Source organism: Tenrec ecaudatus, chromosome 2 (assembly GCF_050624435.1).
Source record: "Tenrec ecaudatus isolate mTenEca1 chromosome 2, mTenEca1.hap1, whole genome shotgun sequence".
Taxonomy (NCBI): domain Eukaryota; kingdom Metazoa; phylum Chordata; class Mammalia; order Afrosoricida; family Tenrecidae; genus Tenrec; species Tenrec ecaudatus.
Genome location: NC_134531.1, coordinates 168,106,892 through 168,128,567, shown reverse-complemented (window position 1 = coordinate 168,128,567; position 21,676 = coordinate 168,106,892). Strand labels below are relative to the sequence as shown.

General features: G+C 49.8%; 2 protein-coding genes across 4 annotated transcripts in view; one reads left to right on the top strand and one right to left on the bottom strand.

Moving 5' to 3' along the window:
- Positions 1–21,676, bottom strand: part of CYFIP2 (cytoplasmic FMR1 interacting protein 2) — a 137,265-nt gene that overhangs the window by 29,964 nt on the left and 85,625 nt on the right. For all 3 annotated transcript variants that reach the window (XM_075541893.1, XM_075541891.1, XM_075541892.1), the window contains 3 exons: positions 16,708–16,907; positions 14,382–14,469; positions 1,053–1,196 (listed from right to left, as the gene is read on the bottom strand). In XM_075541893.1, the coding sequence (XP_075398008.1) occupies positions 1,053–1,196; positions 14,382–14,469; positions 16,708–16,907 (432 nt within the window). The remainder of the gene's footprint in view (positions 1–1,052; positions 1,197–14,381; positions 14,470–16,707; positions 16,908–21,676) is intronic.
- FNDC9 (fibronectin type III domain containing 9) lies at positions 12,063–12,722 on the top strand. The gene has a single exon (XM_075540914.1). The coding sequence runs from the start codon at positions 12,063–12,065 to the stop codon at positions 12,720–12,722; it is 660 nt and encodes a 219-aa protein (XP_075397029.1).

The following is a 21,676-nucleotide window of genomic DNA, read 5'->3' as shown; positions in this document are numbered from 1 at the left end:
TCCGTCCCCCTGGGGTGGGGGGTAGGGGTTCTATGTTGATCGTTCTGATTGGTTCTCCCTTTCTCTCTCCTCACCTTCCCCACTCCTCCACTGTTCCCCCTATCCTCCTGGTATCACTTCTCTCATTATTGGTCCTGAGAAAGGTATCTGTCCTGGATTGCCTGTGTTGTGAGTTCTTATCTGTACCAGTGTACATGCTCTGGTCTAGCTGGATTTGTAAGGTTAAATTGGGTCATGAGAGTGGGGAGTTTCATCACGTTTAACACTCTCTGTCTTCCACGCAGCTAGTACCTGAGAACCAGGACTAATCATCTCATTTGCTCTTTATGACTGAGTTATAGTTTGTTTCCTTTGTCATCTCAACTCTTCCGGAAAATCCGATTGAAATGTTTCCAGCTTTGCCTCATTAGCACGGCAAGGCATTACACTTGCAGTAGGATGGTAAAGAGAGTCAGCGTTCCCTCCAGGCTAGTGATAGGGTTTGGCAAGAAAGCCGCAGGGGAGAAGTGCAGTGGTTTAGTAGCGATGTCGGCCACATCCCCACTAGGAGAAAATGGCAGTACCTGCGCTCCGATCAGACGAAGCTGCGCAGAAGGGGACCATGAGCAATTGTCATTGTTATTGGATGCTATAGAGTTGGTTTCCACTAATTGAGACTCTGTTTGACCAAAAGGAAACCCTGCCCTGGTCTACGTCATTCTCAAAACCCATGCTGTGTTTGATCTCTTATTAAGGCCAATGTCAATGTCACTGAGAGTCTTCCTATTTTTGCTGGTCCTTAGTCATTAGGAGGCCGTAAAGGTCATACCAGGATGAATGAGTTCAGCAACCCATATAAAGAGTAGGTACAGGATCAGAAAATAGGAAGCACCATCCCCAGTCAAAGGTGCACAGGACTGTAAGAGAGCGCTGAGTCGGAATAACCAAGGGGCAAGGTCGCTGTCTGCAGACAGAGCTGATGTGCTGGGACTTGTCTAAGAGGCCAGGTGAAGAGGGAAAGCAAGTCTCGTTCCTATGAAGCCCAGCTGGCCACCTCCCAGGCCTCTCCTTACCAAGCTCTTGACAATCTTCAGCAGTTCCTCCATGACCACGGCGATGCCCTGGTAGCCCAGGAGCCTGCAGATGGTCTTGAAGTGAGGGGGCCCCACGAAGTTCCTGTAGGCGCTGTAGATGTGGCTGTAGGCAATGTTGAGCGGCTGCAAAACAGGGGTCGTGGCCAAGTAAGTGGGTGAGTAGGAAGAGATGCTGCCCTGAGGTCTGAGGTCTGGCGGGAAATGCTTTTTGGATAGAAATTGGAACCTGGAGCAATCTGCACTGCTTCCCAGAGGACCCCTGTGGAGATGTCAGCCATGGAGAGCGGTATGGTCGCTGACCACAGGGTGAAGCAAAGGCCACTCCATGGAGCAGCTGTCCCCCAGCAGAAGAGAAGAAGGTATCTGAGGCAAACACCCCTGGGGCAGGGACTCCCTTCCATCCATGACTGTCCCCACCCAACTACCTCTCCCACCAATGAGCTGGGGGAGAAAATTGGCGATTGTCCTTCTCTAGAAGCGCCTTAAGTACTAGAAGCTGGCTGGAAGAGACACTTGAAAAGTCAACAGTGGATCCTGAATCCTCCCTCTTTGTGTTTTCCATTGCCTCCACCTAGGGCAGGGTGCTGTCTTGGAAAGGGAATGGGTCTGGGAGCCAGGAGACACTGCTGAATGGCTAGGAAGATCACTTAGGCTTGCTGGGCCTCAGTCTCTTCTTCTGTGAAAGGAGGCAGTTAGGGAAAGTCAGTGGCTTTGAACCTTGTGGAACAGACACAAGGGCGGTGCTGTGCTGATGCTGTCCGCGGGCCCCAGAGCCCTGACCACCAGCCGGCCACCTTCACCTTCTTCTGGATCCCATGAGATACTTTGGGGGAATACCAGGGCTTCCTGGAACACAGCTCAGCAATACTGGAGGAATGTTGTTAAGAATCTTACCGCTCTGAGAATACCTCACGAAACAGGGGCCCTGACTAGGCCTCACCTGGCTGTTGAGGCTAAACGTTGTTACTGACTTAAGGCATGGTTTTGAAAAGCTGCCATTTATGGTGCTCCCCTGGCTCCGGAAGGTGAAGCCCTGTACATGTGTGCTCAGTCCCCAAACACTCCCATTTCACAGCGTCCGGGTCCTGCCATGCGTAGATACCTGAGCTCTGGCCTATTCCAACGCCCACACTCTTAACCCCTACTTGTAAGAGTGGACTTTGGATATTGCATACTTAGATAAACAACTCTATTTCTGGATAAGGCTTCACTTCCCAAGGTAGTACCTAGTGTCATTTTCCTACCGGGAATGGTAGGGATTTTGTATACAGAACATGGACCTAGGGGAAGATGCATGGGACTTTCTGTTAGCCGCAAATCCCTATTAGTTGGTGCATTGGCAATTCTGCATGCATGAACTGGGAGCTGGACTGGTGCTTTGGGTGGTGCCAGAGGGTGACGAGTGTTTGGAGCACTGGAGGAACGGTTTGATTACATGCAGCTTAATTGCTGAGCTAAGTCTGTTTTACTATATATGAATCACCCTAAACTTTGCAAATCAAGCACCACCATTATCTAATTGTGGTGGCGTGTGGTCAAGTCGACTTTCAAGCTCTAGCGACGCTGTGGGACAGAGCAGGAGTGCCCCTTGGGGTTTTCCAGGGCCATCTCCACAAGAGCAGAGCGCCGTGGCTCTCTCTCTCTCCCTTGGAGCGGCAGAGTGGGCGAAAAGCACCCACCTTATGATTTGAAGTCAAGCACATGGCCATTATGCCACCAGGCTCCCTGCCAGAGCGATAGTATTCTCTAAGAGGAAGGCTCTATGAAGAGTCTAATCGTAGCACCCTCGCCTGACAAGGACCCGGGAAGAATTAGAATATGCACTCACTCCCTAGGCTGACTGGAAACTAGGGTGTCTGGAACGCCAGCGCCTACAGCGGGGGGTGGGGGGGTGGGGGGGGCTTTCGATGTGAGAGTGCGTTGCTTTCCACTCCGGAGCTGCACTCAGTGAACTGCCGGGACACAGAGAGGATGGCGCGGGGGTGGGGGGAGGTGGGGGAGGGAGTGATCTCACAGAGATAGTAAGGATTTCGACCTGTTTTAGTGCAGGATGGGCTGTAAAGGAGGGGAGTCTACCTGGCTCAAAAGTATGTGTACCCAGCAAACCCTGAAGTACACGAATGGCTGAGTTGGATGAAGCCGCTGTGGTGTGGCCAGGCTTATCCTAGTTTTCCACACGTGGCACAAAGCCATCTGGGCGCCCCGGTGACAGGCCTGATCAGCACTCGGTGGGTGAGGGAGGAGCCTAGGGCTCTGGATTGGAGGCTGTGCCCTCTCTCCTGAGAATGGCCTAGTCCTAGCCCCTTGCCAAGACTCCATTCTGTGCTCTCCAGTTTCCCTCCCAGAGACAAGATGTTTATCACAAACACCAAGCCATCCATGGCGTTCCCCGGGCATGGGCAAGAAGCTGACTGGAAAGAGTCCAGAAAGGATGTTCGAGGTGACGAAAATGCCCCCCATCGTGAAGGGGCTGTGGGCTACACAGACAAATCATTCGGCAAAACTCAAGAAGTGGCGTGTATACTCATGGTCTGTATATTTTACTCAACAAGACTATAGTCGAATATCCCCCCTCCTCCGGGCTATGACATAACCTCATTTACTTGTCCATAAACTAAGCACCATTGTTTGGTGGAATCCATGGGTGCGCTCCATAGCTACTGGAGCCTGGGAGGATGGGCTGGAGACAGCGGAAGAGTCTAGGGCTCCTTCTGTCCGTGTTGGGACTATCCTCAAAGGACCTAGAATGCTGGGGCCAAACGTGTGCAACATGGAACAATGACCACTTGAAACGGGTGACTGTATGAAACCTGAATGTTGTCTCAAAGCTGTCAGAGAAACAGCGAGTTGTCCTGGCTGGAGGGCCTCGTGGCTGGAAGTGAACTAGTGCAGGTAGAGACACTGAGCAGGGCTGTCTGGGGGAGAATACACCCTGGGCTGGGGCTGAACTCAACCTGCTCCTGTCTGAGGTTCCAGCTCTCCAGCATTCTTCTGGAAGCTCCCCCTTCATCGCCAAGGAGCGTCAGGTACCAAGTTTCTCTTAGTGCTTTCTGACAAGCACAAGTGAACATACAGTCAGTCAGCTGATGGAAACACCCTCAGTTGACCACACAAGAGTTTGAAAGCCCCACCCCACCCCCACAGACCAGCTCAGTACACTTAGGAGGCCTCCTGCTGACATTCTGGCATTAGTCCTGGATTCTGGTCCAGACTGACCATTTAGGCCAGCTCCGTTGGTGGCCCAAGTTCAGCAAGGGTCAGCACGAAATAAGCAGAATTCAGTCCTCCTTCTAAGTGACTAAGCTTTCCTATATGCCCACCCCCCACTCAGAGAAAGCACACACCATACACATGCAAGAGTAAGGGCGTCCACATGCCATGGGTCCAAGCACACACATCCCCAGAGGGCACGCGTCTGACCTGGTGGCTCAGTAGGAGGCTGGGCCCTATGAAGAAAATGTGGGAATAAGGGAGCCTGGGCATTTTCTGAGGTTCCACAAAGAAAAACAGGAATACAACATGACTTGAGACGTCGGAAGCATGCCACAAATCCCAGACACTACACCCACCCTCCCAACTGAGTTGGGGTAAACTTTCGCATGTCTTCCTTTAGCAACTGCGCCCGTTTTGGTGGCTCACTCCAAATGGAGCTGTTCAAACCCACCCTCCCACCCTAGCCTCCTTATGGGCGCTGCAAAATAACGACGCTCCACTTGGGAACAAGAACCATGCCATCCCTACATGATAAATGCATGCGCACCTGGTTTATACGATTAAAAAAAAATGCTGAGTTTGAGCGCAGATCCCATAGCAGTCTGAACAGAACCTGTGAGTCACAAGGTCCCTGTTACCAGATGGTAAACATGGTCACGCCTCCCCACAAGGAAGCCTATTTATTTGGCAAACCAAATTTATAAGCAATTTGCATCTAGCTTTCTGGAATCACAAATGTGCCCCCGTGTTCCCCTCCACTTCCCCTCCCTCGCCCCGCAAGATTTCTAAAGGAATGAAGACAGTTCCAATGTCCTGTGTTAGTTACAATTTCTCGAATGTTCCTTGAATACTAATTGGAATACCGTCAGTCCACAAATACAAACACAAACACGGCTCTCTGAATTTGGGTGAGAGAGCTGCACCTCAACTCTAACAGCACTGCCAGGAAATGAAGCCTGATTGAGAGAGTGCATGCAAATGAAGTGCAATCATGAAATGAAGGCATGATTCTCCTTGTCAAGAAAGGGCCCAGATAAGACAGCCTGAAACCCACTGCCGTCAGTCCACTTGGACTCAGAGCCACCGAGACAGGGTCTCCAGGGCTGTGGATCTCCACAGGAGCAGAGCGGCCTCATCCATCTCTCATGGAGAGACCTTGAGGTTTGCAGTGCAAAGCATAACCGGCAGTGCCCCTTGACCGATAAGTCCCCAGTTACATGGTCAAATCCACCGTTGGGCATTGGGTAAAACTGCTGATGCCTCTGTCTCTTCTTGATGTTTGGCGAACCGCAGGGTTGGATTTTCAACATCTACTTCTGGGTTCCTTCGGGGCCTTCTCCACTCAGAGACTGAAAGAGAGCAGCTGCAGAGAATTCGAGAGATGCCGCCCCTTCCTTGCTGACCTCATGAATCACTGAATCAAATGCTTTGGAGAAGGCAACACTTACTGAGCCTTCCTATTCTGAGGTCTCACCAGCTCACCATACGCAGCGATGCGAATGCGTCTGGGGAGAAACCAGCGACAACACTTTCCTTTAAAATTTGCACGCAGACGATGACACGGGATGCACAGTGCTTCTCTGTGTAGGCACGCACACATGTAGTGATCCCTTTACGACGGCTCAGGCAGATTCCTTTCCTGTGGCTGCTATACCAAATTCCCATGGGCTTGGTGGCTTAAAATAATAAACAGTGATTCTCTCACACTCAGTTCTGGAGGGGAGATACTGGAAACCAGCATCTGGCTGAAATCCATGGGCTCATACAACACTGCTCTGAAGACTCTAGGCTCCGCTGCCGCTCCCTGGTTCTCATGGCTGCTGGCATTCCTTGGCTTATGGCTGCGTCACTCCAATCTTCACATCACATCTCTGCTGTGTCTTCAGATCACTGTCTTCCCCGTGTGTTTTAAATCTCCCTCTTATGAGGAGCCACCTGGATAATCTGGGATGATCTCATCTCAAGACCCTTCACTCAATCATATCTGCAAAGACTCTCTCTCCAAACAAGGTCATATGTGCAGGTTCCAGGGATAAAGATGTAATGTCTTTGGGTCAATTATCTGGCATACCAGGCAGCCAAAACTCACTGTCACTGAGTCGATTCAGAGATTGAGAGACTAAATCTTTCTGGGAGTAGACAGCCTCATCTTTCATCTAAGGAGTGACTGGTGGCTTTGAATAGCTGACCTTGTGGCTAGCAGCCCAATGCTTACTCAACAGCACCATCAGCTGGTATAATCATCTCTTTTTAACAGAAGAGGGAGCTGAAGCCCAAGGACCGTGGAGAGACTTGTCTGAGCGAAATACAAGATGCTATCCTGCCATAGGTACTAAAATAACACAATTCTTCTGGTCCCTGGGTAAGCACTGGTGTAGCCTGGGCTTGGCACCATGTAGACATGAAAAGGGTGGCAGCAACAGTGTTGGGGGCTGAGGTGCAGATGCCCCGGTGAGGCCTTGTGGCATCCTTGCTGTGAGGAAGCAGTGGGTCCTGCATCTGAAGGACGACCAATAGAACAGGGAACTGAAGACTGGAGTTTGCTAGGCGTCTCTGAGGCCCACCTGTGGCTCAGATATGCAGCATGTAGCTGCTGGCAGCCAAGGCAAACACAAAACTTGCTGCCATCGAGTGGATTCCAACGCACTGCAACCCAGTAGGCCTGCGGGTTACAGAGACTTGAACTGGTGACAGGAGTAGAAACCCCCGTCTCCCGAGAAGCCACGGGTGGTTTTAAGCTGCTGACCTGTGGACTGCAGCCCAACTCATAACCACAATGCCACCTCAATGCCACCAGCATTCAACCAAACCCCCCAATATCTAAAGGCTAAGCTAGCACTGGGAAATTAGTGTAATAAGGAGTCGCTTATGTCATAATCTGTATCACTTTGGAGGCAGTTTAATGTAAAATCTTGGCCGTGGAGTCAAGAGAGTCACGGAGTCTCCCACATGTGTCGGAGTAGAATGGCGTGTCACTAGTTTTCGGTGGCTGTTTCTCCTGCACCTCTGGCGAGTCTTGAACTGCCAATCTTCTGGTTAACAGTTTAACGATACACTATAGTTTACTTTCTTTAGAGAACGGGTGCTTACCATCTTGATTCCTATATTAATTTAGATGCCAGGGCTGGCTGTGAGCTGTTTTTCATATTGAACATGTCCCTAAGTGGCACTGCTCTTAACTGCTGCCACCTGGGCACTGGACTTCTGATTCCAGGGCAGGGATATTCAAATGAGGAAACATTGGCTGCCTGTATTTCTACACATGGAATGACAGGCTATCTTGTTTTATTACAATTCACAGACACCGTGTATTATTATTTTAACGAAATTAACAGTTTTTGGCAATCCTGTCTTGAGCGAATTTATCAGCACCATTTCCCAACCTCATGTGCTCTGTGTCATAGTTTGTGAATTTTCAAGATTTCCAAATGTTTAATGATGCATATTCAATAAGGTTAATATATACATAAACAAAATGCACTGTCATCAAATCAATTCTGACTCATAGCAACCCTTTATAGAATTTCCAAGGCTGTACATCTTTATGGGAGCAGACAGCCTTTTCTTTCTCCCAGCAAGCGGTCGGTGGGTTTGAACCACCAACTCTACAGCTAGCAGTCCAGTGCTTAATTCTCCGAGGCAGGTCACCACACATCATTTCTCTCCGTCATCAATGTCTCTACTGGCTCCCTGAGTCTGGCTGGCGATGAGCATGGGTCCAGAGTTGCAGCAGGAGCCTTGAGTTCAGAGGCAGGGGCCCTGTGATTTCTACTGTTAGCACCAGTCTTGTGGCATGATGGAGACATTTCTCTGTGGGTCAGCCAAACAGGAGGATGTCCAGGCCCCAAGTTCTCTGAGAGCCTTATTTTGTCACACAAAATATCATTCAGGGCCGTGAAAGCAAATTCTCATTTGCTGAGGGAAAGGTAGGAGTTCCGCTTTGCTGCTCTCCAGGCCTCCAGATGCTGATATTTTTACTCCCCTCAAAATAACCCTTTAAAGGTGCCTGCAGAACACCTGTGGTGGCCTTTCTGTGGCAGAGCACTTTCAGGCTCTGCAGGGAGTTGCCATTAGCATTTGGGAAAGGAGGGCCATGCTGTGAGGCATTCAGGCAGATTTAAGGCAGGCCCTAGGGAAGGCTGAGGACCATGGGAGAACCACAGGGCAGGGCCTGAGTCCCATCAAGGAACCCTGGGTGCCGAAAACAGCTCTCACAGAGACCCTGGGCCAGGGCAGGGTGCTGGGATTCCACAGCTGACACCACAAACTTCTCAGGGTTTTGACAAGAAGTACTGGGAGGAATCTGAGAATGAGGAAGAACAAGCAGAGTTTTTACAACATCACTTGCATAAAAGCACTCGTGTCTAAACTCACTGAGGTAGTTTTCGTCCTGTTTCAGACGTGCTCCTTGACCTCCTCAACAGGAGACTGGCCCTGTGTTCCCATGGCACAGCGGTTAAAGCATTGCACTGCCAACCAGTAAGTCAGAAGGTCACACCCACCAGCTGCTCCGTGGCCCTCGGGCCCGACAGAGCGGATCTACGTTAACTGCTCCGAGCTGGCGTCAGCTCAAGGGAACACAATGAGAACCAGCATGTTTTTACCAAACCTCGGGTAATGAGAAGAGAAGGGCGCCTCGGAGGCAGATGTACTTCTGGGGGGCAGGGGACAGAAACACATGCAGCAAGAAAGCAACGCCAGCATTCTTGAATGGGAAGGAACATTGGAAGCCACCCAATTTGGGAACAGTAGACAGTTTCCATTTCTGGTGTCGATCCCAATGGACAGGTAAGCAGTTGCTTGGGATGCTTGTGTACAGAAGGGCTCAGAGGCTGATTCTGAACCCAACTGGACAGAGAGCCCTCATGGCAGAGCAAGATTGACAGGGGCTCAGGACTGAGCAGGGACAGCGTCTGTATCTTCCGTTGGCCGCCAGATCTCCCCCAGGCTTCCCTGATGATAAAGCTGAGCCTCCGAGAATAAAAGGGGTTTCACTGGGCTCGGTCGGGTAAGGAGACGATGGCACAGGAGGCAAGAAGAAGGAAAAAGACGAAAGAGGCAGGTCTGGTGGTGTGCGGGAATGGTGTGTGTGTGTGTGTGTGTGTGTGTGAGAGAGAGAGAGAGAGAGAGAGAGAGAGAGAGAGAGAGAGAGAGAGAGAGAGAGAGAGAGAGAGAGAGAGAGAGAGAGAGCTATTGTTTTCACTGAAGAACAATCAGGAAGAACATTGTCCCCTTTGAAACCACTGTTCACAGAGGACCGAGGGGGCAAGAAAACAGGGGGAATGATTCTGGTTAACTAGATCGGAAGCTCTGCTGAAGCCTGTGCCCTGTGGGTACACCTGCCGGTGTCTGAAATGCCGGTGGCATTGCTTCCAGCATCGAAGCACACAACAACCCGTCCAGTACGACAAACCGAGTAGGTACCATTAGATAGGAGGTGCAGGACCCTTGGGAGAATCAGTACACCATCCTAGGGATTCATTTTGCAGGAGCTCATTTGCCCTTTTTTGGCCAAAAGAACGATAGCTACTCTCACTGGGCAAAAGCCTTTCGAGACTGGTCCCTGAAAGCATCCTGCGTAGAGATGCCTGTTGGTTGCCATGGTGAACGATGCTGATCTGAAGAAATGAATAATGTGAGTGTTGGGGCAGGAGCGGGGATTACTCAGACAGTAGTGAGAGAGAGCCCACGGCAGAGGAGGGGAGAAGCCACCTTCCTGGCTGGGTCCACTCTGCCTCTGAGGTCGAGCTTCTGCGGATACACTCTCAGGTAAGAGGCATGAATGGCGCTCTTGGAAAAGTAAATAGCGTTGCCTTTTACTCTCCCCTTGGAGGAGGGCCAAATCGGGGGGGGGGGGTGAGGTGGTGGGGGGAGAGGGTTTGAGGGAGGGGAGACTTAGGAAAAGGCACAGGAGAAGAAAAGCAAATAAGCCAGACTGATGTGGTCCTAAAACCTGAGCATGCTGCTAGTGTCCTGACTGGCGTTTTCAGAGAAAGCTCTGAAAAATGTCTGCGGTAGGGGACTCAGCCAGCGCAGCCAGCCAGCTCCAGGTGCGGGCAGATAGGAGGCAAAATTCCTGACCGGAAACGGAATTCCCGAAGGAAGGGTTTGACAAGGTGGTTGCCCATGTATCCTGAGGAATGGCTTAAGTCTTTTAGTATCACGGCTGGAAGTGTGGGGTGTGGAGGGCTGGGGAGGGGTGTGAGCGGAGGAGACCCAAAGAGAGGGCAGATCATTCATTTGCAAAGACCCTCCTCCTCTGAAGGCTCTCGGTATACCTGTCTAGTCCCTCCCATCGCCTATTTTCCGGGGAAGTGGGAAAAAAGAGCTCTCCCCCTTCCCGGGCATTTAAATTCACTGCCATCTTTAGAGATGATAAGCAAAGGGCTGAAAAAATTACTCTACTGTGTGTCCCGCTGCACAGGTCCCTTCGAGATAATGGCACCAGGAATAGTGGGAGACAGCAGGGGAGAGAGAAAGGCAGCTCATAATAGAAAACAATGCAGCTTCATGACCAATTCAGGTTAAAATCCTAGCAACGGGCTTTTCCTCTGTTCCCGCAATCGAAACCAAGACCTGGATTTCACACGAGGGAGCACAGAGAGAACAAAGCAGGGCGAGACTGCCACACACACACACACACACACACACACACGTGGAGGGGGGCTGTGATTGAGCGGACAGCATCCATGGGAGGCTGAACAACCGTGGGCACAGCTCTCTCCAGCCAAAGTGGTGGGGCCGGCAATCTGAAGAGGGTCCCTTTGAATGGTCGGGGTGAACAGCAGCTGCTTCTGGAGCATCGCAGCCTCCCCCTCTCCGAACCCAGAAGCCCTCCCTCCACTTGGAAGCCAAGCGCGAGAGTAGCTTTGAGCTTTAGTTTTATTATTTGCTGAATGACCACGATTGCTTACCTGGAAAGTGAATAATAAAGGAAATTTTATTGTGGCATGCTGGGCACCTGCGCGGCCCCCAAACCAGCGTCTGCTCGCTCACTCTTAGTAGTTACTATTTCTAGTGTCAGCACTGACAGGGCGCAGCTATGCTGGTGTGGTGAGCAGTGACTAGGCGCCCTTGGGGAAACAAATGATACATGCCAGAGGCTTTAGGGTGAAGCCAGCTGCCAACCAGTGGCGAGGCAAACTTCCTGTCAGGTGGCCATGGCGTTTGGGAGGTCAAAAAATGCAGTGGGCAGAATCGTCTAGATAGCTGAACTCATGTCACTTGGAGCAGAAGCAGACCCAGGAGGGGCATTTCTAAGTGGAACCACTGCTTCACTGATGTCACAGGTGTAGTGACAAAGGTGAGGGATCTCTGTGGTTCTGCCTTCTTTCCCCCTTTTTTTTGTGAAAGGACTGGGGACAATGATAGATCTAAAGGACCCAGGCCAGAGTGGGATGAGCTGAAAGCCACCGGTTTGCGCACAAAACGGTCCCCATTGGATCTCTTGTCTTGCTACTACTTAGCTATGTCATCCTAAGTAACATAACGGCAGGTCTCTGTGTGTCTGTACGTCAGGGGCCATATAACTTTCTATAAAATACGCAGTAACGGTGATGCGGTCATAAGTAAGGAGCCCTGGGGAGGACTGGGTTACGGCGTTGGGCTGCTAAAGATTGGCAGTCTCAGAGACCCGTGGGAGCAGTTGTGCTCTGCCCGTTAGGGCTGTTCTGGCCTGGACGGCGGTGAGTTTGGCTTTGGGTTGGTTCTGGCATGATCGTAGGTGCTCAGAGAGGGGAAGTCACTCTTCACTTTGATTCTGGTTCTAGAGTCGGGATGAACATCGAGGTTGGGAATGTTTCTTACACGGGAGCCATCATTTCCTGGTCGTCCTCGGAGCCCTGCCTGGAGGACTATTACCATGTTATGTATAGGCCCAATTGGAATAGCATCTTCTCTGGCTATCTTCGCTACAGCTTCCACCACGAGGAGAAGGTGCCTCGAACCATCAGCTCTGTGGTGCTTCAGCATCTGGCTCCCTCCACGTTGTACTTCCTGTGCATCAGCTGCAAGAAGGCCGCCTTTCCCTACAGGCACGACTGCACCATGTTCCACACCTTGGACAAGAGACCACTGGCCTCAGGAAGCTCCCTGGTGGACCCCCAAATCTCCCTTTGGGTGCTGATGGCCATCCTGCTAGCCTGTTTCACGGCCGTCTTAGCTTTCATTTGCCTCCAGTTCTGGTGCATTCGCTGCCATGAGCCTCGGTGGTCTTACCGAGCTGGCCACATTGAGGAGGCCAACGGGTTAGTGAGATGGCCTGAGGAGGCACCGGCTCTGGGTCACAGGGAAGAAGACCTGCAGGGTCTCCCCCTGGTGGAGATAGCACGCAAGAACTCGGGTGTGGCTGCACAGCCAGAAGGGGACGCTGCCCAGGGTGCTCCTGAAGACATGGGTGGTCACCAACCCGCCAGGCTGCTGGAGTATGGGCAGTGAGAAGCAGGGAGAAAGCAACCCAAACCACGTAGCTCAAACCCTGCACACAGTAGGACTTTTGTGGAAAAAAAATGTCTCTTGCGTACCCACCTCTCTCCCCTCACGTCAGTGCTCTTGTGGAAGAACTGGATGGGTGACTGCTCTAAGACCAAGCTTGTCAGACAGGATATAAAGAGATGCCCTCCGGTGTGCTGACAGAGCGTGCATTGTGAGGCACAGTTAAGAATTAAAGCATTATTTGAAACGGAAAACAAACCCGTGGATAAACTATGGAGGCAAATTTGCATGACAAAAACTAAAACACTACTGAGAGGACAACTGTGAGGTGCAGGGGCCCTCTTTGAGCTATACTTTCAGTGCACTGGACAGATGCGCAATCTCCTCTCCATTCGGGGAATTACGCATGGAAAAGTGGGAGCAGCCTAAAGTTTCCAAATCCCAGGCAGTTGCATGCCACCTTGTACACGTTTAAACATATTGTCTTTCCAATGAATTCTTCTCATGAGAGCTACTCCTTTGTTATACTTGAAATTATGTTTTAAAGATAGCCTTGTATGGCTCTATTAATAAATAATAAAACCCAGTATTCTCCTGTTGCCAGCGGAAGGGAAGAACTCCAGGAATAAATGCAATGTCAACAAGTAACCTCTAGTCTCACCCAGGATCGCTGGAAGATCTTCCAACCTCCACCCCCACACCCAGCCCCGCCGCACCTTTGGGCTCAGCTGTGGAGACCTGATCTTGGTTATTTCCAAAGCAAGGCCTCCCTGACCTGGAGAGGTACTTTTCCTTACATTCGAATAATTATACTGTCAGTTCCTCTTCCAAATCGAGTTGGACTTCCTTTTTGAGAACAGGACCCAGGGAGACTATTTGCATAACACTGCAAAGGTCAAAATGTTGGCATCATCTTTGTTGATTTATTGTGCCCATTCAGAGGTACTCTTCAATAAATCCTGTATAGACCCCATACAGTCAGAAGTATAGCCCTTATAGACTAGTGGTGTGGTGAACATTTGTGTGCATTGTCCTCCTGCCCCGCCACAGCTGTGGAAATCAACCCAAGGAGGGTAGAGATGGTCTCTTTTTATCCTTTGGGTGTGTCCTGCACGTAGAATCTCTGACATTCTGTGGGGGCTTAATAGATGTTTGCTTCGTGAATGGCTGAAAAGACTGCCTGGCCTCGAACAGGGCTACCACTTGAGAGGGCTTGGTTAGAGGCAGGCTGTGTCCACGAGAGCAAGCGCAGCTGAGAGGCAGAAGTCCTGTGGATGAGCCCTGTTTCTAGAATCCCCTCAGAGCCCCACATCCCCAATTCCTTCCTGCCTGATGTTTATGGAGCACAACCCCCAGAACCCCAGGAGGACCCTGCGAGGAACCAACTAGACAACAGAAGGAAAGTGGAGGCTGAGCATCTGGTGAGGTCTTCACCCCACTGTCCCTGCCCGGGCTTCTGACCTACCAGTTCTGTGTTTGCTCCATCCCTACTATTTGTGAACAAATAAAGGGGAATATACTCAAAATTCTTTCTGCCTGGCTCTCACTGTTGTCTCGTCATCTCCACAATGTTTTGCTTTTCTGATTCAGCGAACTCTTTTCCCTTTAACAATTTTTCTCACGGACTTTCCGGCAGGTGGGCATAGCAGCAGGATGACTCACCTTGGACCCGTAGAGGTAATACGGCTGGACATTAGCGGGTTTATCTCTTTGTGGTTCTTGGGCGAAAGGAATGGCTGTCCGGACAAAACTGGTGGAAGGGAAGAGATGGGGCAGGCGTTAACTGGGCCTCAATACTGTTCTCCTTGGGACATATTAAAGCGGGGCCCTTCTTGGGCAGGTGCAAGTTCACAGTGGTGCAGCAGCACCCTTAGAAGGTCGCCTAGAAAGGTTAGAAACTCTTCTGTCGCCCTCTCATTCAGCTTCTGTCTCCTGTATCCTGTCCACAGATGGAAAAACACCAGTGCAGGTTGACAGGCTCGATCGGCAGCTATGGCTACGCAGAAGGCGAGCAGGCTGGGCCTGAAATGGGCGCTCCTGCAGGACTCCATGCCTTCAGCCCCTTGGTTTATCAAGAGCAAGGAGCCGGGAAGCTCTGCTAAAGCCTAGACCACTGGTTCCCAAGTTTATTTGACCCTTATTACGTAATTTGACTTATGACTCCCTTTTCAGAAAAAAATTACTCGGTGCTTGCTCCCTTAGCAATTAGGGTTTTTACTATGGGCCATCGTCCAGGACAGAGTTTAGGTACTGCTTTTGCGCACCCCCACCCCCCGACCCCGGTTCATTACAGTGCCCACGCTCAGACCCAGGAAGTGGAATTGCTCACTCTGGCAAACACTGGCCCAGAGAGTAAATGTTTTAGGCTCTGTGGATCATACAACGCCTGTGGCAACTACTCAATTTCTACATCGGCAGGGCAAAAGCAACCACAGAAAATATATAAGCAAATGAGTATGGCTGCGTCTCAATAAACTTTGAAAATTTCAATAATTTTCATTTGTCACCCAAAATTCTTCCTCTCCTTTGGCCTTCTTTCTCTGAACCATTAAAGACGGCGGTCAGTCTTAGCTCATGGCCTGTGCAAACACGGGCGGCAGGCTGGATGTGGCCCATGGCCTGACAGGTGCTGACCTCTGCTCAAGAGAGTTGTGTGCTTCAAATCCTCGGGGGAAGTAAAAGGCAGCCTTGCTGAGTGTGGGGGTTCAGGTCCCTTTGTGGAACCCTCCCATACATTTCCATCTATTCAATACATATTTATTTACATCAACTACCAAATAGACTGCTATAGAAGAGGTTCCAACTCAAAGTGACCCTATATGTGATTTCCTAGCCTTGGGTTTGAACAGCGGAGCTTGAGGCTAGTAGACCACTGTCTAACCCATAGCATCCCCACAGCTCCTTACGGATCTGGAGAGGACCTCCTATGTGTCTGTGTTTGTGCACCCTTGCTTACTAGGGTAGTGGATTCCCTGGGTGGTACAAACGGCTAGCATGCCTAGCTGCAAACCCCAGATCTAGAAGTTCGAGTCCACCTTAGAAAAAAGGTCTGACACACTACTTCCAGAAAATCAACCATTCAGAACCCAAAGGAACATACAGGTGGGCTTCAGAAAGTTTGTGGGGCAATTCTATTCTCCTTTAATCCTATGCTTCCACAAGCTTTTGGAAGTCCCTTCCGAGTTCTCCTCTGACACCTGTAGGGTGCGGTGAGTGGGAGGCAACTCCACAACGCCTGGCTTGAGGTCTCTGTGTACATTGTCTCGCCTCTCCAGCCAGGTTCCAAGCCTCTAAGGAGTTTAGGAATTGCCTCCACCTTGGTGGCTGGCCCAGGGCCGTTCCCTGTGGTGGAAGACATGTTTCATTTTGCCATATGTAGGTGGGCTCCGTAAAGACACTCCTGTTTCACACGCATGGGTTAGGACGGTCTGATCACGTCATTTCCTGGCTTGCATTCACCCACGGCTCCTAGATGCCTGATCCTGATGTCCTGCAGTTTTCCTGGTCTGCTACCTCCTGTGACATGCCTTCTCTTTCATGCTACCAAGTCCCATGCTTGGCAGTTGGTTCACCCTAGCCAGCCTCGCCCATCCCCATCTCTCTCCTGCTGGGTCACCTTATTTCCACCCACTCCTGCTTTGCTTCTCAACCCAAGCATTACCTCCTCTGCGAGGCCTTCCTGAAGGTCCTGTCCAGGGCTAGATCGCATTGCCCTGTTACCCTCTCACGATTCTGTGCACCTTCCACCACCTGCTTGTCCACTTCTTGTGACATTTGTAAGGTAATTGATTGACCCTGGGCTCCCTGCTGAGGGCTCCAAGAGCTCACTGAGGCAACCCCAGCCTGCAGCGCGGCCCCTGCACCAAGCAGAGGCTCATGAAACACCGTGGTAGAAACGAACCAATGTGTGCTGGGTCTACTTTGAAGGAGGCAGTGGCTACTCCCCTGACCCATTGGCCCAGCCCCCTTTGCCCAGGGAACCCCTTACCGGTTAGTGGAGCCATTGTAGCAGTAGTTGGGGAGAAAGTCAAAGTTCAGTTCCCAGAAAACATGCAGGGTGATCCGGCCGTAGGGGGCAGACACGTTGTGATTGGCCTCCCGGAACATGGCATCGAAGCTGTCCAGGGTCATGTGCTTACACAGCAGGCGGTGTGTGAGCCGGTTGATCTCCAGCAGCCACTCCAGCTCCTGCCCAGAGAGAAACAGAGCTGCTGAGAGCTGGGGCGTCAACAGGCCATCTTCCAGAGCCCTCCCTGCAGCTGTGAGAAAGCCCCGAGCTTGGAGCCACACACATGGGGCCTGGCCCCGCCCCCCCCACCCCACTGACATGCTATCACATGCCCTTCTCCTAAGATGCTGAAGGCATTGCCAGATGATGCTGAGGGGGCTGCCTGTCTGCTCTGCGAATGAGACCACATCCCACGTGTTTATCCTTGAGTCAGCTGAAGGTTTTCCAGGTTCTGCGCTGCTGATGACAAAGCCTGTCTCTCAGTGTTACCAGGGAAGCCAGAGAATGTGGCGGCCGAGGATCACTCATGGCTGCGCTTCTGCCCTTCAGAAGATCATAGGAGCTACCATCTATGAAGTGTTTACTGCTAGATGAAATCTTATCGATTTGCTATTTTTAGATAAAATTCAGTCAAGTACCAGCAATTGTGCACGATTGAATCTAGAATGCGGCAGCAGGATTCTAAGCACTGTGTTGTTAGGTGCCATTGAGTCGGTTTGGATGCAGAGTGGCACGATGTCCACCAGAACAAAACCTCCCGGGCTGCGCTCTCAACTCTTCTTCTGTCTGGGCCGTGATCCAGCCCCCGCGTCCATCTAGCTTGGGGAGGGCCTTTCTCTTTTGCTGCCCTTCCTCTTTAGCAAGCGTGATGGCTTTTTCCAAAGGGGTCTCTCCTGATACATGAAAGTACATGCAACAAATTCTTGCCGTACTTACTTCTGAGGAGCACTGTTTGAGCTGTGTTTCCTCCAAAACAGTCGTCAGTTCTTTGGCGGTTCAATAACACTTTCAGTATTCTTTGTCGGCACCATACTTCAGGTACATGGATTCATTTTTGGTTTTCCTTAGTCAATGTACAGCTTCCACATATGAGACAATGAAAAATACCATGGGTCAGGCACATCTTAGTCCTTAAAGTGCTTGTTGCTCTTCAACACTTTAAAGAGATCTGTGCAGCAGATTGATCCAATGTAATGCGTCATTGGATCTCCTGATGAATACTTGTATAAATACTTGCATGTTGTTTGTGGGCCAAGCGAGACAAATCCTTGACAATGTCAACCTTTTCTCCATTCAGCAGGACATTATCTATTGGTCCAATTGTGAAGATTTTTATTTTCTTTACGTTGACTTACAATCCACACAGAAGGCTGCAATTCTGCATCTTCATCAGCAAGTGCTTCAAGTCCTCCTCACTTTTAGTAAGCAAGGTACTGTCATCTGCATGTTGCAGGTGGTTAATTAAACTTCCTCCAATCCTGATGCTGTTTTCTTCATATAATGGAGTTGAATAAGCATGATAAGAGGATTCAACCGTGGGGCACCCCTTTCCTGACTTTAAACAATGCAGGATTCCCTTGTTCTGTTCCCACAACTGTCTCTTGATTCATGTGCAGGTTCCACACGAACACAATGAAATACTGTGAATTCGTATTCCTCTCAAATCCATACCTGGTTATGACCCACACTGTTAGGTTGCCTTGGCATAGTCAATCAAGCAAAACTCAACATCTTTCCGGTGTTCTTTGCTTAAGCCAAGGTCCATCTGCCAACAGCAATGATATCCCTCTTCTGAATCCGGTCTGAACTTCTGGCAGCTCCCTGTCAATGTACTGCTGAAATATCTTCAGGAAAAAGTGATGTGCATGTGATATTAGTGATATTGTTCTGTAACTTCAGCATTCTGCTGGGCCATCTTTTTTTCTTTAATGGGCAGAAATATGGATCCCTCCCAGTCACTTGGCCAGGTAGCTGTCTCGGCCAACTTTGCTGGCATAGATGAGTGAGTGCTTCATTTCCATTGGCATTCCATCAATTCCTGCCACCTTGGTTTAGCTAATGGCTTCAGTGCAGCTTGAACTTCTTCCTTCAGCACCATTGATGTTTGACCACATGCTACCTCTTGAAATAACTGCATGTCAACAAATTATTTTTGGTACAATGTCTCTGTGTATTCCTGCATCTTTCAATATTTTACCCAATATTGAAATCTTTCAATAGTGCAAATTGAGGCTTGACTTTTTTCTTTAGTTCTTTCAGTTTGAGGTTTGGTGTGTTTTTCCTTTTAGGCTTTCTAACACCAGGTCTTTGTACATTTCACTATTTTACTTTGTCTTTTTGAGCTGCCCTTTGAAACTGTCCGGTCAACTCCCTTGATTTCATTGTTTCTTCCAGTTGTCTTCACTACTCGACGATTAGAAGCAAGTTCAAAATTTTCTTCTGACATCTGCTTTGCTCTTTTCTTTCTGTTCTCTTAAATAACCGTTTGCTTTCTTCAAGAATGATGTTCTTGATGTCCTCCCATAGCTAATCAGGTCTTTTATCACTGATGTTCAGTGCATCAAATCTGTTCTTGAGATGTTCTTGTTTTAATTTTCTTCAGCTTCAACCTGAGCTTCCATAGGAGCAAATAATGGTCTGTCCCAGTCAGGCCCTGGCCTAGTTTTAGTTTCTGATACTGAACTTCTTCATCTCTTTCCCACAGATGTAGTCACTTTCTGTGTGTTCCATATGGAGAGGGCCATGTATATAATTGCCTTTGGTGTTGTTGTACAAAGGTATTTGTGAAAAAGAAGTCGTCGGTCTTGTAGAATTCGATCACGTGTTCTCCAGCTTTTTCTACCCAGGGATCATAGTTTCCAACTCGTGTGGCTTCCTTTTTGTTTCCAACTTTTGTCTTCCAATTGCCAATAATTATCAATGCATCTTGATTGCATGTCTGAACATTTCAACTGAAGATGTTGGTAAAATTTTTCAATTTTATGCATCACTAGCTTTAGTAGTTGGTGCATAAATTTGAATAATAGCTGTATTGGCTGGATTCCCCAGAATGTAGACAGATATTACCCTGCCACATGCAGCACTAATAGATCTTGAAAGGTCCTTTTTGACAATGCATCTATCATTCCCGGCACAGTAAACCACATGATTGTCAGATTCAAAATGGCCAATACCAGTCCATTTCAGCTCATTAGCACCTGGGATATTCATCTCTGTGCATTCCATTTCACTTTTGATGACTTCTAGTTTCCCTAAATTCACATTTTGCGCATCCCAAGTTCCGATTATTAATAGTTGTTTGCAGCTGTTTATTCTCATGCCCACCAACTTCATCTATGCAAGCTCATGTAACAGGCACACAGGCCCTCTCATGCCCCGGTGCTTGCTGCCACTGTATCCGCACCGGCACGGAGGCCCCGAGCAGGTCAGTACGCTGGTTTCAAATACAGCAGGTGTTTGTGGGTTCCAGGACCCGCATTCATGCTAAGAAGGAGGGCTATCACTCTGGAAATCTGCGAAAGAGGAAGAAGCAAATACCCTTCTTCCTTGGGGCTGGAAGTAGGTGTCTCAGCCGCACAAGGGTCACACATGACACCTGCTGTGGAGTCAATTGTGCGCCAAAATATATGTTTAAAGCCCTAACCCCCAGGACGTGTGGAAATGGCCTTGTTTAGAAAGAGGGTCTTGGTTGAGACAATACGAGTAATATGCATTTGACTGCATACTGGAGTTATCAAACCAACCCAGACCCACTGCCACTGAGTCAATTTCAACTGTTAGTGACACTATGGGACTTCTAACACTATACAATTTACAGGCGTAGACAGCCACCCATTTTTCTCCAGAGGAGAGGCTGGAGTTGAACTGCTAACTTTGCAGTTTGGGTCCTAATCCAACATAACTGGTATTCCTATGAAGAGACACTGACACACAAGGAAGTGGACCAGGCGATGGCCAAGAGAGAAATGTCGAGAATTCTGGTCACTATCAGACAAAAGCAGGCTCCTGTCGAGCCCTCTGAGGGAGAGCATGGTGGCGGTGGCCTGCAGACACTTTGGTTTGGGATTTCTAGCCCCAGAATTGTAAGTGACTGAATGGTTGTTTCAAGCCACCCAGTTTGTGGTACCACGTTAAGGCAGCCCCAAGAAACCACAGAGCCAGCAGGGGCAGGAGGCCACAGGCAAATGCTGCTATCTACCCAGAGGGCGAGTGTGAGAGCTATGGGCTCATCACCTGGGAGCACCTTCAGGCAGAAGGGGAGCCCCGGACACAGCAGGATGCATGCAGTATTTGTGGGGAAATAAAAGAAGTGCTTTTGGCTGGCTGTGGTTGGGCATTACTTCAATCATTAACCGAGAGAAAGCGGGAGGGAGGGAGAAGTTAAGCGAAGGGAAGGGGAGGGGAGAGGAAGAAGGAGTCATCTGGAGCAGCTTGTCACTCCGGGCTGCCAGGTGCCTAAACTAAGAAAAGGAAAGCCTTGGGTCCCCTGGGAGATGGAGTTGGATGAAAGGTGACCAGACCACCTCAGGGGCTGGGCTGAGATAAGAGACAACAGGAGCCTGGCCAGCCCGGGCTCTGGCAGGGAGGGGTAGGAGTCTAGAACAATAGTTTCCCACCATTGCACCTAGCGCAGCCAGTGAAGGGCAAGACTACAAATTCACTTTCTGCTTCTGCATCTTGGGCCTGGCTTGCTTGACTGTTCCCACTCAGTTTCTTTCCGACTGCTTAGCATGGGTTGGGACAAAAAGCTAATGTTACTGAGTTTATTTTCAAGCCGACTCAGCCCTGTTACTCTGCAGATGAGGAACAGGGTAAGGATTTCATGTATGCCTATCAATGTGTCTGAGAGAGACAGAAGAGAGTTCTTAGGCATGCTAATGTGGGGCCTGCTTCTTCCCACAGCAAGGCATGCAGATGTCTTTGGGTTATGCAATTCAAGCTCTTCAGC

Coding starts and splice junctions, on each gene's coding strand:
- FNDC9 (XM_075540914.1), top strand. CDS start 12,063: ATGAACATCGAGGTTGGGAATGTTTCTTACACGGGAGCCATCATTTCC.